The following is a 14,270-nucleotide window of genomic DNA, read 5'->3' as shown; positions in this document are numbered from 1 at the left end:
GCGTGGCCAAAGACACCTATGGATAAGGGTCACTTATGAGTCGTGTGGCCAAAGACACCTATGGGTGAGGGTCACTCATGGGTGACGTAGCCAAAAAGGCCTATGGATGAGGTTCACCCGTGGGCATCACATGCGCACGGATGAGGAGGTTTTGTACCGTATGGAAGTCTTGAATGCAAAGGAAGCTTGAGAGAATTTTCACAAGAAAGTCGCCGAAGCAATGGCCAAATGAAAGGCCAAGCCCCCCCCCGCCCCCCCCCCCCCCCCCTTCCTTTTATAGTGGTACCAAGGGGCCAGAAAGCAATAGATGACCTCGAGAGACATGAAGATAGAGGAGACTGGCACAAAATAAAAATCAATTAAGGAAAAAATACCCATTTGAAAATAGAGCAGTGATGTAGGCGAAATACTCTTCCTCCCACGGTTCTCAACAGAAAGAGTAGGGAGCAATTGTTATACCTAACAAAATAAATCTACAGTGTGGATCGACAAAAAATCAGCTAAAATGGGCCAAGGACTCAGAGGAAAGTGGCCGAGCCCCCGAATGGTTGTCCAAAGCCATCCCGTCACCCCTCGAGTGGCAGTAACTCGAGGGGGGCAGCCGACGAGTGGCCACAAGACGAGGGACCCACCCCCCGCGTACTAGGCCACGCCACGTGGCCACCCGCGCATAGGCTACACCATGTGGCTATCCAAGCAGCCACCCTAGGCCCCCGAGGGTGGGTCACTTGGGGGTGGGGCAGCCAAGCAAGGATTCCCGTCATGCATGGTCACGCCATACAGCCGCAAGGCGAGGGGGCCCCGCACGCATGGTCGTGTCAAGCGGCCACAAGGTGAGGGGGCCCTGCACACATGGCTGCAATCACGGCCGCACCCCAACACCCTCAAGTGAGGGTCACTCAGGGGTGCCACAAGTGCGCACCTGTGTGCCCACGCGTAGCTCACCCAATTGCAAACCCCCACGAGACTCGATCAAAAACTACCTCCGAGATACCCGTCGAGAACAGTAGGCCGCCCAACACCTGTTGGCCTCATCCATCACTATAAATAAGGGGTCTTCCCCCCATTCAGGTACGCCAATTCTCCTACTCACTTTCCTTTCTTGAGCTCAAATTCTCCATACTTTCGAGAGGCTAAATTAAGCATCGGAGGAACTGTGCGGGGGTGCGGACCAGTTTTCTCTCTAGACAGGTCATCCATCACCCAGCAGAGTCATCAATCGGAGTCATCCCCAGGAGTCATCATCCATCGCTCAGTCCTCCACCCCCAAGAGAGTCATCCTTTGCTTGGAAGGGTTATCCATTGTCTGGAAGAGTCACTCGTGTGCCATCCTGAGACGGTTTCTCATACCCTAAATTCATTGTTGTAGTCAAGCAACAACAATAATAATAATAATATATAATAAGACAAATATACATGCTTTACATATAATTGTATTAGACCTTCTATTTTTATTAAGTAAAAAAAGATAACAAAGAAATGAAATATATTGCCAGAAGGGGTGAATCCTGTACAAGAGAGAGCAAAAAAAGTACAAGAGAGTAGTGGAAACAATCTCTCTGCAAAATAAGGATAAAAGATTGCATAAAGAAACAACCCTTCCCCAAGCCTTGCAAAAAGGGGAGGGTCATGCCTAGGAATGCCATTTTTAGAGCTCATCAACAAAATCCAGAAACAAAACAAAGCAGGAAGAGAGAAGGATCCATCCTCAACCACAAATAAAGAAACAAAAATGATTCCTTCCAGACAAAAGATCCGAGACTCTACAGCCTCAAAAGCTCACATTCCTCTCATCAACCTACCATGTTGATAGGGATATATTTCTATTTTGATTTAAAAGTAAGATTTAGATTAGATTTTATCGTGTTTTGTTTTGATTTATCATAGTTGTTTAGGTAATAGAATTTTATTTGATTTAGGGATGAGATATAGTTATATCTAATTTTAGAAATTATAATAATATTTTGTTTAGTTGTTATCTTTAGATAGGTATCTTATAACAACATAATGTAACCTTTTATTCAGCTTTGGAAACTATATCTAATTTTAGAAATTATAATAATATTTTGTTTAGTTGTTATCTTTAGATAGGTATCTTATAACAACATAATGTAACCTTTTATTCAGCTTTGGATGATTGAATAATATGATCTCTCCCTCTCTCTCTCTCTCTCTCTCTACCTTTCTCTTCTTATTGCTTCTTGATTCTTCTTCTTGGCTTCTTCTCTTCTTCTTCTTAATCAACTCTCTGTCGTTAACTTTCTGTGATTCATTACTGTCCCACATCACGTGGCATAGATAGAAAATAGTCTTCCAATTATGTTTTAAAGATGATCCCAAAAATTATTATAATACTAATAACTCAAGTATATTCCCTTGGCAGCACCATATTTTTATTAAATACACCCATCAGCGGTTCACTTATGCTTAATTTATGAATTCTTAGAATGTAGTCAATCATATTGTCGTAAACTTATGGGCAGCATACACTGTAGAATGTGCAAATGATTTTTGACCTGAGAACAGAATGTACACCCTCCTGGAAATGCATGAACTAAATCTGAAAACATGATGAAAATAGCATAAAACCACACCAAATAAAGAACAAGATCAATAACTGAATGACTAAAAAGTTGTAGGGATATACCAATGCCGGAATCCAAACTGATCCATATATGTAATTTTCTTCTTTACATTGAGCACCATGCCTGGCAAACTGGTTTCATCATTGTGAGAGCCAATAAGCTCAGCAGAAGGCAAATCCACATACAGAATGTTCGTATTGGCAGGGAACCTTGCCTGCAAGCTTAATGCAATGAACAGGATTCATGTTGGAAAACACTGTAAAATCTTCAGCTGAGAGAAATACTGGAATTGGAACAAGATATGACCCAGAAGATTACACAACTTCACATAAGAGATGTTAAAACCAACAATTAACGTGCAGAAAATAAGTAAATGGTCACGAGTATATCTTCTTTAAGTACAAACAAAAAGTTTGCAAGAATCTATGGGGTTGTTTAGTTCTGGAAAATAGCCCCAATTTTCTGGAAAATTACCCCACATAAAATGGAAAATTAGAGAACTTGTTCAAATATAAAATTTCCTAATAGCAAATGGATATTTGGTTCTGAACCACCTAGATTCAACTCTGTATAGCACAAGATTGACATCCAGTGGTACACATTGGCGTATAGTTTCTAGAAGCAGTGCTTGTAAATTCGTAATTGCATAGATTTACCTTAAATTAATACTGATGCTGAAAACCAAAAGAAAGAACACAAGAATAAACTTGAGAACTCAAATCAAATCAATAATCAAGGCTACTGTCAATTACATCCTAAAGAACTATTTGTAGGCAACTAATAACTATAATCCTTTCCTAACTAGGATTCCTTAATCCCAATCTCATTAAGATTCTGCTAACTAATGGAAACAAAAGAAATCAAAAGAAATTAGGAAACAAAACTAAAATAGGAAATACACAAAAGAAATTAAAAAAAAAAATTACTAATTCCTAAAATCTACTTTTTTCCTACATCAATTCTCCCACAGTTGGAGAAAACTCATCCTTGAGTTTTGTAGATCTTCTTACTCAATCTGGAGGATTCACCCAATGGAAGAGAAATCTTTATATTTGTTAGGAAATACACAAAAGAAATATAAAAAAAAGGACATTCCTAATTCCTAAAGTCTACTTGTTTTGTCCTACATCAAGTACTTTGTTAAGATTTTTGCAGAGGTCTAAGAAACACAAAATAAACAGAACTGTAAAGAAGAAAAAAAAAATACTTTGGTAATATAAAATTACATGGAAGTACAACAGAAGCTAAAAACAAACAATCAAGCAATTTTGAACACTTATCATTTTCAAGCATGGAGCAAAAAGATTTCGAGAATACCTATTGGTGATCCCTAACTTCTCAAACTCGGTATACTCAATGCATGACAAACCATATTCCCACATCCCATCTGGATTCTTTCTCTCAATTAAAACGTTTATTCCTTCTGTAGCACCCAAGTTCCGCTTACAAGAAGCAAACCCCAATTTCTGTAAACAGTAGTAGTTAACAACCAAACATAATAGAGTACACTTGAAAAAAACACCATTCTCATAAAAACAACCAATTATATGTTCATGTCAAGAGATAACAAATTAATTTCCATCTATCTTATTTAATCTTAAAAGAAATTTCCTCAATAGACAATAATCAAAATCCCATATATCTAATCTACTTGAGAATTGAGAGAGTTCTTCCTCGTAGAAAATTTACAGAAACATTCGTTCAGAGCTACATCTGGAAAGCACAGTCTATGTTATGTAAAATATATAAATAATAAGATATTTTGGGTGCAACAAACAGGAACCAAACAAAGATGATTCTTTTATTTTTTCTTTTTCTTTTTTTTTTTTCCTTTTTCTTTTTTGTATCTGGGGGGAGGGAGTTCAGATTGGGGGTTGAGTATGTGGACTCCCTTGCATGCTTCCCACTGAAGTCATGTTTGTTTAAGATTTGAAGACATGATGCAACTTTAATTGATAAAAATAAGGATTAATTACCAGGATGTTGAACTTTACCCAGGTTTTCAATGTTAGACTGAAGTTTTTATTTTTCAATAGTAGCATCCTACTCTTATTTAGTTTCAATTATGGACCACCATCTACCCCCTTTAGATGTTGCCATTAAAATACAACGTGACAAGCGGATGTGTAATGAGCTTAACAAAGAGATGGCAAAAATTATCCACTCCACCATACAAAACATTAAAAAGTTATCAAAAATTGAAGAACATACAAAAACTGAGTCTAATGGGGCATAATCATTTCCATCTCATTGTCTAGCTCATTACACATCAGCTTGCCACATCATATTTAATGGAGGTAGACGATAGTCCATATTTGAAGTAGCAGGCTATTATTGAAAAATTAAAAGTTCAGTCTAGAATTCAGAACTTGTGTAATGTTATTTTTTTTTATCTTTTTGGGTAATTAACCCTAAAAACAATAAAGAAATTGAAAAGCATAATGATGAAATGATGTTGAAAACACAAATGCAATTGAAGTCTCTCCCTGAAGTGCGTGAATCATGGTTGGTCCTGTAACTTTAGTTGTTTTCTTTTATTTTATTTTATTTTAACTAAGTAAATCCAGATTTGGCAATCACAACTTTAATAAGAAAAAAGTTTCAACGGGTTAGGATTGCAAAACTGTAACTTGTATTAACTGGGTTTGATAAACAAGTCAGAGATGTTTATTTTATAATTAATAGGAACATAGAATATGTTAGATGCAGGCAATAAAAGTGCTTCTCAGCAGCAGGTCCATTAGCTCCTTTTTAGGAAATTCAAAAATTCCATGTATGGCCATTTGGTTTGTAAAGAATAGCCTTCTTTCATTTTCCAAAGCAATTCTGACTATTAGTAACCTCAAGCAGAGACGTCATTGGTCACAAGTGTAGGGAAAAACAGAATGTCTGCAATTTTTGTGCAGTAAGGCTGCTGGACAGGCAGAGTGATTCCTCTTTTCACTTTATAAAGTGGACTAGGCATGCTCCCTCAGAATCTAAGGTCTGAAAGCACACAGAAAGGTATTCGCAGAAGACCATTTGTACATTACGTAGCTGAAACAGAGTAAAAGGAAAAGGATGTCTTTCAGTTACTAATTGAGTGGCCTTCCATCATTTAAGTCGAAGCACTTATCCTGTTAATATTAACTTTTTGAAGTAAACCCCCCGCCCTGTCCCCATGCTATAGGCTCTTTTTCTTAAGAGGTGCGGATGATATGTGTTGTAACCTACCCTTCCAGGGCAATTCCCCCGGAGAAGTCTTCGAGGAGAATCCTCAGGGGAAAGGCAATTGTTCTCGGGAGAAGGCCTGACCCTTCGTCTTCATGATCTTTTCCCTCGACTCTTCAACTAACCCAAACAACTCTTATGCACTCTTCTTCGAGAGAACACACACACACTTCATCTGCACCCTGCATACTTCATCTGCATTGTACCAGCATTTCTTCTCTACTATGGCAACACCCAATTTAAGCATCGAAGGGTCCACGTAGGAGAAATCCCTGTGTGCCTTCTAACCTACTTATGCCTTGCAAACTACTTCTTCAGGCACACATCAACTCTCCTGGATAACAGAGACTCGGTCGGACCACTTCTTTCGCACAATAGCTTTGCTAGGCACACTTCTTTGGGGCACCCTAGTCCCCACGGAGACTTCTTCAGCAAACCTTTTTTGGGACACTTCTACCGGGCAATTCCTCAGGGATACTTCCTTGCTCTCCCAGACAGCAAATCAAATCTTGCCCTGAGCAATTCTGCCGCAAACTTCTCTAGCTACAACCTTGCTCCTCCGTCTCACCTAGCCCTACCAGCTTCTTGCTAAGCTTCCTCGATAAATAAATTTCAATTGTTGTAGTCAAGCAACAACAATATGTGCTTTTCCTTTTCCTTTTTTTTTTTTTTTTTTTGTGTTTTGTTGCCTACATATAGGATAATACATGTGTTTAGATGACCTGTGCCGACAGTTGTGAGGGACAACACTAATATTTAACTTTACTATAAAAGGATGCAAGTAAAAGTCAATGTCCCAACAAGTGTTGTCCTCACCTAACATTCCATATGTTCCATATGTAAATGTAATGTTTTGTTCACTTGAAATATTGGCAGCCTAACAGGACAAACTTGGACATGGACATTGGACATTGTGGACATACCTTGTTTCTCAACGTTTAGTTCTTTACAATATGTACAACTAGGAAGATTTACAGCTAGGAAGATTTCTCAGTTATTCGATTTTATTAATTTCCTTATTTACTGATTGATTAATCTTAGGAGATTGCTTGATGATTCTTAGGAGTCCAATCCAGTAGGGATGTGATTGGATTCTTCTTGTATATATACATACCCCATTTGTACAGAGAATTGACACAAGAAATTCTTCCAATTTTACATGATATCAGAGCATACCTCCGTCATCATCATTTCTTGTTAGCCACCATCGGTCTTGATCGCTGACCCCACCTCCGTCACCAAAGAGAGCATCGCCTTTGTTCTCAGATTCTCTCTCTCAATCTAGGTATATTATTCAACGCTATTGTATGTCGCTATTCCTGTAGATCATACCTGGTCAATCATTCTTGGCTTCGTCTCAGCCATTGTCGTCACTGTTATCTTTGGCATCTCCTTTCATTGTCGCTTCTATGACCCACATCCAACCTCATCTCCGTTCCTATCATTGTAATCGCTTCAGTTGAGTTATGGCTGCCAAGAAAGTTACCTCGCTGTCGGAGATTGCTCCAAGCCACACAGGTGCTGCAGACAGTGCCTCCTTCTCCATTACTGGCCATAAGATGAATGGCCACAATTACCTCCCATGGTCACAATCTCTATTAATCTTTATTACCTCACTGGTGAAGCCCAGCAACCAAAGAAAGACAATATAAAATACCACTCATGGGAGACAGAGAATAATTTAGTTATGCCATGGCTGCTTAACTCCATGACTAATGAGATCGGTGAGAATTTCCTCCTCTATGACACAATGGCAGAAAAATGGGAGCAAAGGAAGCTTACTCGCATGTGGAAAACACTTCAAAACTCTTTGAAATTGAGTGCGTTCTTCACGATCAATGGGAAGAAGATCTCACTGTCACTCAATATTTCAGCATTCTCAACCGACACTAGCAATAGCTTGATATGTTTGAAGAAGACAACTGCAAGTGCCCAAAAGATGGGGACTCATAATCTGTCTCTCGAATCCACTGCCCTTGCTGCCCGTGGAAGTTACCCCCATCAAATCACAAGAAGCAGAAGAAGGATTGGCCAAAGTGTGAGTATTGCCATAAACTTGGCCACACCCGTAACAAATGTTGGGATTTACATGGCAAACCAACAAACCTGAAGCCATTGAACCGATGAGAAAGCATGTTGTGTATTCAGAAGAAAATTCCAATTTCCCCGAAGCCGCTCCTTTAAGTAAAGAGCATGGAGTTTTTGCAAAAAATCTTTGGCCAGCCACCAAGCAGTCTATCTTCCTCAGCAATTACAAATGGAACCGTGGCTCATAAAGGTAATTCTATGCATGCCCTTCCTATCAACAACAATCAGTCTGCTGTGTGGATTGTAGATTCCAGAGCTTCAAACCATATGACATGAGATTCCAGGCTGGTCACTCAAATCAGCCCTTGTAGAGAGAAGTAGACAGTACAAATCGCTAATGGAACATGGTTCCAGGTGGCCAGAGTGGGAACAGTGCACTTAATCAAGGGTTTTCTCCTTCACTCGGTTTTGTTTGTCCCAAAATTAAATTGTAATTTGTTATCCATCAGCAAATTTACTCAGGATTATAATTGTCTCTCTAAATTTTCCAAAAATTTGTGTGAATTTCAAGATTTGAATTTGGAGAGAATGATTGACAGTGCTATCCTATGTTAAGGGTTATACCTAGCCACAAGCACTCCTCCAAGTAGACCAGATCTGCAAGTTGGTAATCTAGATTCTCAGAGTTCTTCTTTCTCTGTTTCTCTTCCCAATTTTAATAATCCAGCCATGCTTTGACCTTTTGGGTTAGGGCATCCAAATTTTGCATATCTTGAAAAAGTGTTCCCTTTACTATTCAAGAATAAAAGTTCCAATTTGCTGCAATGTATAGCGTGTCAATTGTCCATGCATACTTGCCATTCTTTTCCATCTCATCCCTATAAACCTTCTCATCCATTTGCCATGTTATATAGTGATGTATGGGGACCCTCTCGTACTAAATATGTTCTAGGATATCATTGGTTTGTATCTTTTATTGATGATCACACTAGATTAACGTGGGCCTTTCTTTTAAAAAAAAAAAATCTGAGGTTGCTCAAGTCTTCAGAAATTTCAATACCATGATTCAAACTCAGTTTCATATTAAAATTCAAATTCTAAGGATAGACAATGCCAAAGAATATTTCAGTTCTGTCATGGGTAATTATCTTTTGAGCCAAGGCATTCTCCATCAAAGTTCTTGTGTCAATGCTCCTCAATAAAATGGCATCGCCGAATAGAAAAATCAACATATCCTTTAAGTTACCCAGTCTCTCATGTTTTCCACTCATGTTCCAGCACATTTTTTGGGGGATGTTATTCTCACTGCCACCTACTTAATCAATCAGATGCCTTCTTGAGTCCTTAAGTTACAAACTCCTATCCAATCTCTTCTCACTATCTACCCGAATTCTCAGTTTGTGTCTAATAGGCAGCCCATAACATTCTAATACCGAAGACCAAAAAAATAAGGGCAGAATAGGGATATTGAAATGGGAGAAGGGCAATTGGTGCATGTGCAGCCAACAAATTCAGTTAAGGGGTAGAATGGGAAGAGAAAAGAGGGGGGGGGGGGGGGGGGCATGTGAGGGCAACGGATTCCTTTAAATAGAGAAGCATATAGAGTAGAAGGGGAGGAATTTTCTGGTGAATATAGAGGGAGAGCATGGACCTCTCGAATGTCCACTTTCTTTTCATTTTGTTAACTTCCAGCCTTGTAGTTCCTTTCGATTATCAGTATCCTATCAGTGTGCACTAATTCTCTTAAAGTATTTGGTTGTTCAACCTTTGTTCATATTCATTACTCTGCTCGTGGAAAATTTGATCCTCGAGCCCTCAAATGTATTTTTTTGGAATATTCTCCTCATTAAAAAGGGTATAAGTGTTTTTATCCTTCCAAAATAAAATACTATCATTCTATGGATGTTACTTTCTTTGAATCTCAACCCTTTTATCCCAATCCTACCATTCAGGTGGAGAGTGAATTCACCACAAGGGAATGTTAGTCTTGGGATGTTGAGGATTGTCCATCATCATTGTTGTCTCCTAATTCCACTGTCACTGTTATCCCATCTCTAGTCCAACTAATTGACACCCAATTGAAGTCTCATTCTTCTCCTAATCCCATTGATTCACCTAATCCCACCGATATTGGCTTACCAACCACTACAGCGCTTCGTGTCTACTCTAGGAGATGAAATGCTCAAGATCAGGGAGAACACCGATCATAGACCGAATCTAACCAGCAATCCAATCCAGATTCAATGAATGAAGGTAACACTAATTTTGAAAATATTGCTAGTAAGACATCTAAGAATGATCTAGATTGGCCAACAATTGCACTAAGGAAGGGGGTAAGATCATATACAAAGCATCCTCTTTACAATTACATGCCTTACAAGAGTCTCACCAAAGTTCCGAGCATTTGTTACTAGTTTGGATACAGTTTAGATTCCTACTAATATTCAAGAGACTCTCATTGATCCATTATGGAAAGCTGCAATGTTGGATGAAATACGAGCATTAGAAAAGAATCAAACTTGGGAAGTCACCACCTTGCCTTTAGGTAAAAACTAGTTGGATGCAAATGAATCTTTATTGTAAAGTATAAGAAAGATAGAAGTATTGACAGGTATAAAGCTCGTCTTGTTGCAAAGGGATTCACCCAATCTTATGGAATTGATTACCAAGAAACATTTGCACCAACAGCTGAACTCAATACGACACAAGTTCTCCTATCCCTAGCAACAAGCTTAGATTGGCCGTTGTTTTAACTTGATGTGAATAATGCATTTTTGAATGGGGACTTAGAATAAGAAGTGTATATGAAGATTCTGATGGGAAACGTCAACTATTGGAATATCAATACAAGGGTTTAATCGGTTTTCAAAAATATTTTCCGAAAATGCAAATAAGGCAACGGAAAGAAACATCAAAAACACCTTGCAAGACCCATTTCCAATGACCATATGCAAAGCAAGACTAAACCATTCCATAGGGGGTAGGGGGTTTAATATGTATACCTCACAGCACTAAGAAGGCCGACGTAGAGGCTGGAATCCTCACTGGACAACAACACCTTGCTCCCGAATAGATTTTTGGTTAGACCAAACTGACCCCCGAAAGCACGGGAGGCCTAGTCAATCCACGCTCCAGTGAATGGTTGAATCCCTCAACTCACTCTATGTGTTAGCCAGAGATAGTGAGGGAGATTGGGCTGAAAATGGGCTGAAATAATAGGAAAATTTCAACCCAATAACAATCTCACTGTTGTGGTGGAATTGCTACTATAGCAAGATGAACAAAGAGGGGAGCAATGGAGGAAGGGGCAAGGAGATAGGTGTTGTGCCATGAAAAATTGAGGGGAGAAAAATGAGGAATTTTTAATAAAAAATAAAAAAGTGAAGGCTTGCGGCAAAAGGCTTGTCGCGAAGTGGCCTCGTGGCTGTTAAAGAGATTACTTGAGCTTGAGCGCCTATTTCTGTTAGAATAATTAGTTGTTATTCTGTTATGTGTTATATAGCTTAGGCGGTTAGTTTGTTGTTATAGTAATTAAGCGCTTTTGTATATAAGCTCAGTGAGCTTCGTTGTAAGGTGCTAGAAATTGTATTCGTATTCTTCTTTGAAGATCGTTTCTCTATTTTCTCTTGTGCCCTAAATTTCTCTAAACCTATTCATCATTACATGGTATCAGAGCCTACGACTTGCGTCAATGGCTTCGAATCTGGATCGGGATTCTTCTTCCTCACTTCCGATACCTTTTTCCACTTCGTTATCCTCATCTTCGTAGTCGGATTTCTCGTCTGTAGCAAAAGCGTTTAGCTTCATACCTATCAAGCTAGACTCAAGTAACTATATATTTTGGAAGGCACAAATTCTTGCAACGATTCGTGCCTTCGACTTGTTGTCGTTTTTGAACAAGTCACCTCCTCCTCCTAAATATGTGTCAGATCTAGCTGGTGATAGTAATGCTCCAGTGATTAATGTGGATTATATGAATTGGATGCGGTCAAACCAACTTCTACTCGGCTGGTTGTTCTCCACCATTGACAAGGAGGTACTTGTGCAAGTGATTCAATGTGAATCATCTGCCGAGGTATGGTCTGCTCTTGAGAGTTTATATTCTCGCCAAACTATAGCAAAATCTTTTCAATTAAAGCAGCAACTAAGGTCTGTTAAGAAGGATTCTATGTTTATTAATGATTACATATTGAAAATTAAGACGATTGGTCATTCATTGGCTACTATTGGTGAATCCTTGAGTGATAAAGATTTGTTACTTGCAATCCTAAATGGATTAGATCATGAGTATGAGACAGTTGTAAGCTTGATCACCTATCAAATGGATGAAATAGATTTAGAAAAAGTGCAGTACTTGTTGTTAATGCATGAGCAGAGATTACATTCTAAAAATACTGTTGCACAGTCTATGGTGAATTTTGAGTCAGTTATGAATACTCCTGTTAATGTAAACATGACTTCAGTTGCGTCACAAAATGGTAATAATACTAGAGGAGGTTTTGGACAAAGAGGAGGAGGACATAGAGGTGGAAGAGGTCGTGGTAGATCAACTAAAATGATCTATTGTCAATTGTGTGAAAAACCAGGGCACTTTGTTAGTAAATGCTATCATAGATTTGACAAAAATTTTCAAAGAAATGCTGGTGGTCAAAGTTTTCAGAATTTGTTTCAAAATTTTCAGAGGTTTCCAGCTGCTGATTCTAGGGCATATGTAGCTACCTTTTCTGATTCTAATGAGCCCTACATGACTTACATCGGTTCTTCTCAAGGAGTCACTTCGTATAGCCATTTTTCTCAGCCTCCAGAAAATTTGTCTCACTCACCATTCTCCTTACAATGGAGGAGACAAGGTCTCTGTTGGAAATGGTAAGGAATTGTCTATATCTAATGTTGGTCTTGGACATCTATATACTAACACTAAGCCTTTTTCTATTATCACATTACCTAGAGTTCTTCATGTTCCTCATATGAAGAAAAGTTTAATCAGTGTATCACAACTTACTAATGATCACAATGTGATTGCTGAATTTCATTCCAATGTGTGTTTGATTAAGGACAAGAATACAGGTCGTGTGCTACTTCAAGGACAACTTAGGGATGGTCTTTATCAGCTGGTTCCTGCTCTTGGTCAAGTTGCCAGCATCCCTGAGCAATCTATCAAATCTTCTCATCTAGTGTCTTTTACAACTACTGCTATTTCGTCATCTATGAACAAATGTACTGAATTTTCTTCCAATTGTTGTAAACCACAGCTTCCATTTAGTCATGGACTGTCTCCTAATGTTTGTTTAGTTCAGTACAATAAGACATGTCAGCAGTGGCATGCTCAATTGGGTCATCCTACTTACAATGTATTGAAATTGGTTCTTAATAAAGTTCGAGTTCCATGTTCTTCTTCAGCTCTTTCATTCTGTGATTCCTATAAACTTGGCAAACATCATTAACTTCCATTTGTTTCTCATAATATTATTGCCAAAAGGCCATTGGAGTTGATATATTCAAATGTTTGGGATCCTTCTCCCACTATTTCTGTTAAAGGATTCAGATATTACATTATCTTTGTTGATGCTTACTCAAGATTCACATGGCTATATCCATTGAAATTAAAATCAGATGCTTTACCTACCTTTATTAGTTTTCATAAACTTGTTGAAAATCAACACCAAACCAAGCTTAAAGCTATCCAAACTGATAATGGAGGGGAATTTCAAGCCTTTTTGCCTTATTTACGAAGTCATGGAATGCGGCTTAGGTTTTCATGCCCTTATACTCACCAACAAAATGGTGTAGCTGAAAGAAAACATAGGCATGTAGCTGAAATGGGTCTTACACTACTTGCTCATGCTCATATGCCATTACAATTCTGGGAAGAGGCCTTTCAAACTGCAGCTTTTATTATTAACTTGCTGCCTTCCTCTTCATTATAGTTTCATACCCCATTTGAGCTTCTCTATAAGAAAACACAAAATTATCTGTTACTTCAACCCTTTGGATGTGCTTGCTTTCCTTATTTGAGACCTTATAACAAGCACAAGTTTGATTTTTACACAATCAAGTGTATATTTCTTGGATATAGCCATACTCAAGGAGGATACATTTGTTTGCATCCTTCTGGAAAAATCTATGTTTCTAGGCATGTAAGTTTCAATCCTGATGAATTTCCTTTTCAACATCCTTTCTCTTCTTCGTCTTTTCTGTCATCTATGTCAAATTCAAATAATTCTTCTACTTTGATTTTTCAATCGCTTCCTAATTCATCTCCTTCTTCTATTTCTTGTCCTCGGGTAGCACAGTCCTCTAATTTGCCAGAATCAGTTCACAATTCTATAAATTCTGATCATTCTTCAAGACAACCAGTGACATCATCTCAACCTGTTCACTCTTCTCCCAGCACATTAATTCCAGTTTCTAAGTTTACAACTGTTCCAGCTCCATCCATTCATCCTA

General features: G+C 38.5%; 1 protein-coding gene across 1 annotated transcript in view; it reads right to left on the bottom strand.

The window, feature by feature from the left end:
* The window catches only part of LOC127805993 (UTP--glucose-1-phosphate uridylyltransferase 3, chloroplastic), a 79,911-nt gene that overhangs the window by 43,745 nt on the left and 21,896 nt on the right, over positions 1-14,270 (bottom strand). The window contains exons 7-8 of the mRNA XM_052342909.1: positions 3,903-4,051; positions 2,648-2,806 (exon numbers count right to left, since the gene is read on the bottom strand). Of these exons, the coding sequence (XP_052198869.1) occupies positions 2,648-2,806; positions 3,903-4,051 (308 nt within the window). The remainder of the gene's footprint in view (positions 1-2,647; positions 2,807-3,902; positions 4,052-14,270) is intronic.

This window comes from Diospyros lotus, chromosome 7 (genome assembly GCF_014633365.1).
Source record: "Diospyros lotus cultivar Yz01 chromosome 7, ASM1463336v1, whole genome shotgun sequence".
In the NCBI taxonomy this organism is placed as follows: domain Eukaryota; kingdom Viridiplantae; phylum Streptophyta; class Magnoliopsida; order Ericales; family Ebenaceae; genus Diospyros; species Diospyros lotus.
The sequence above is the reverse complement of the archived record's forward strand: the minus strand, read 5'-3'. Positions and strand labels throughout refer to the sequence as shown.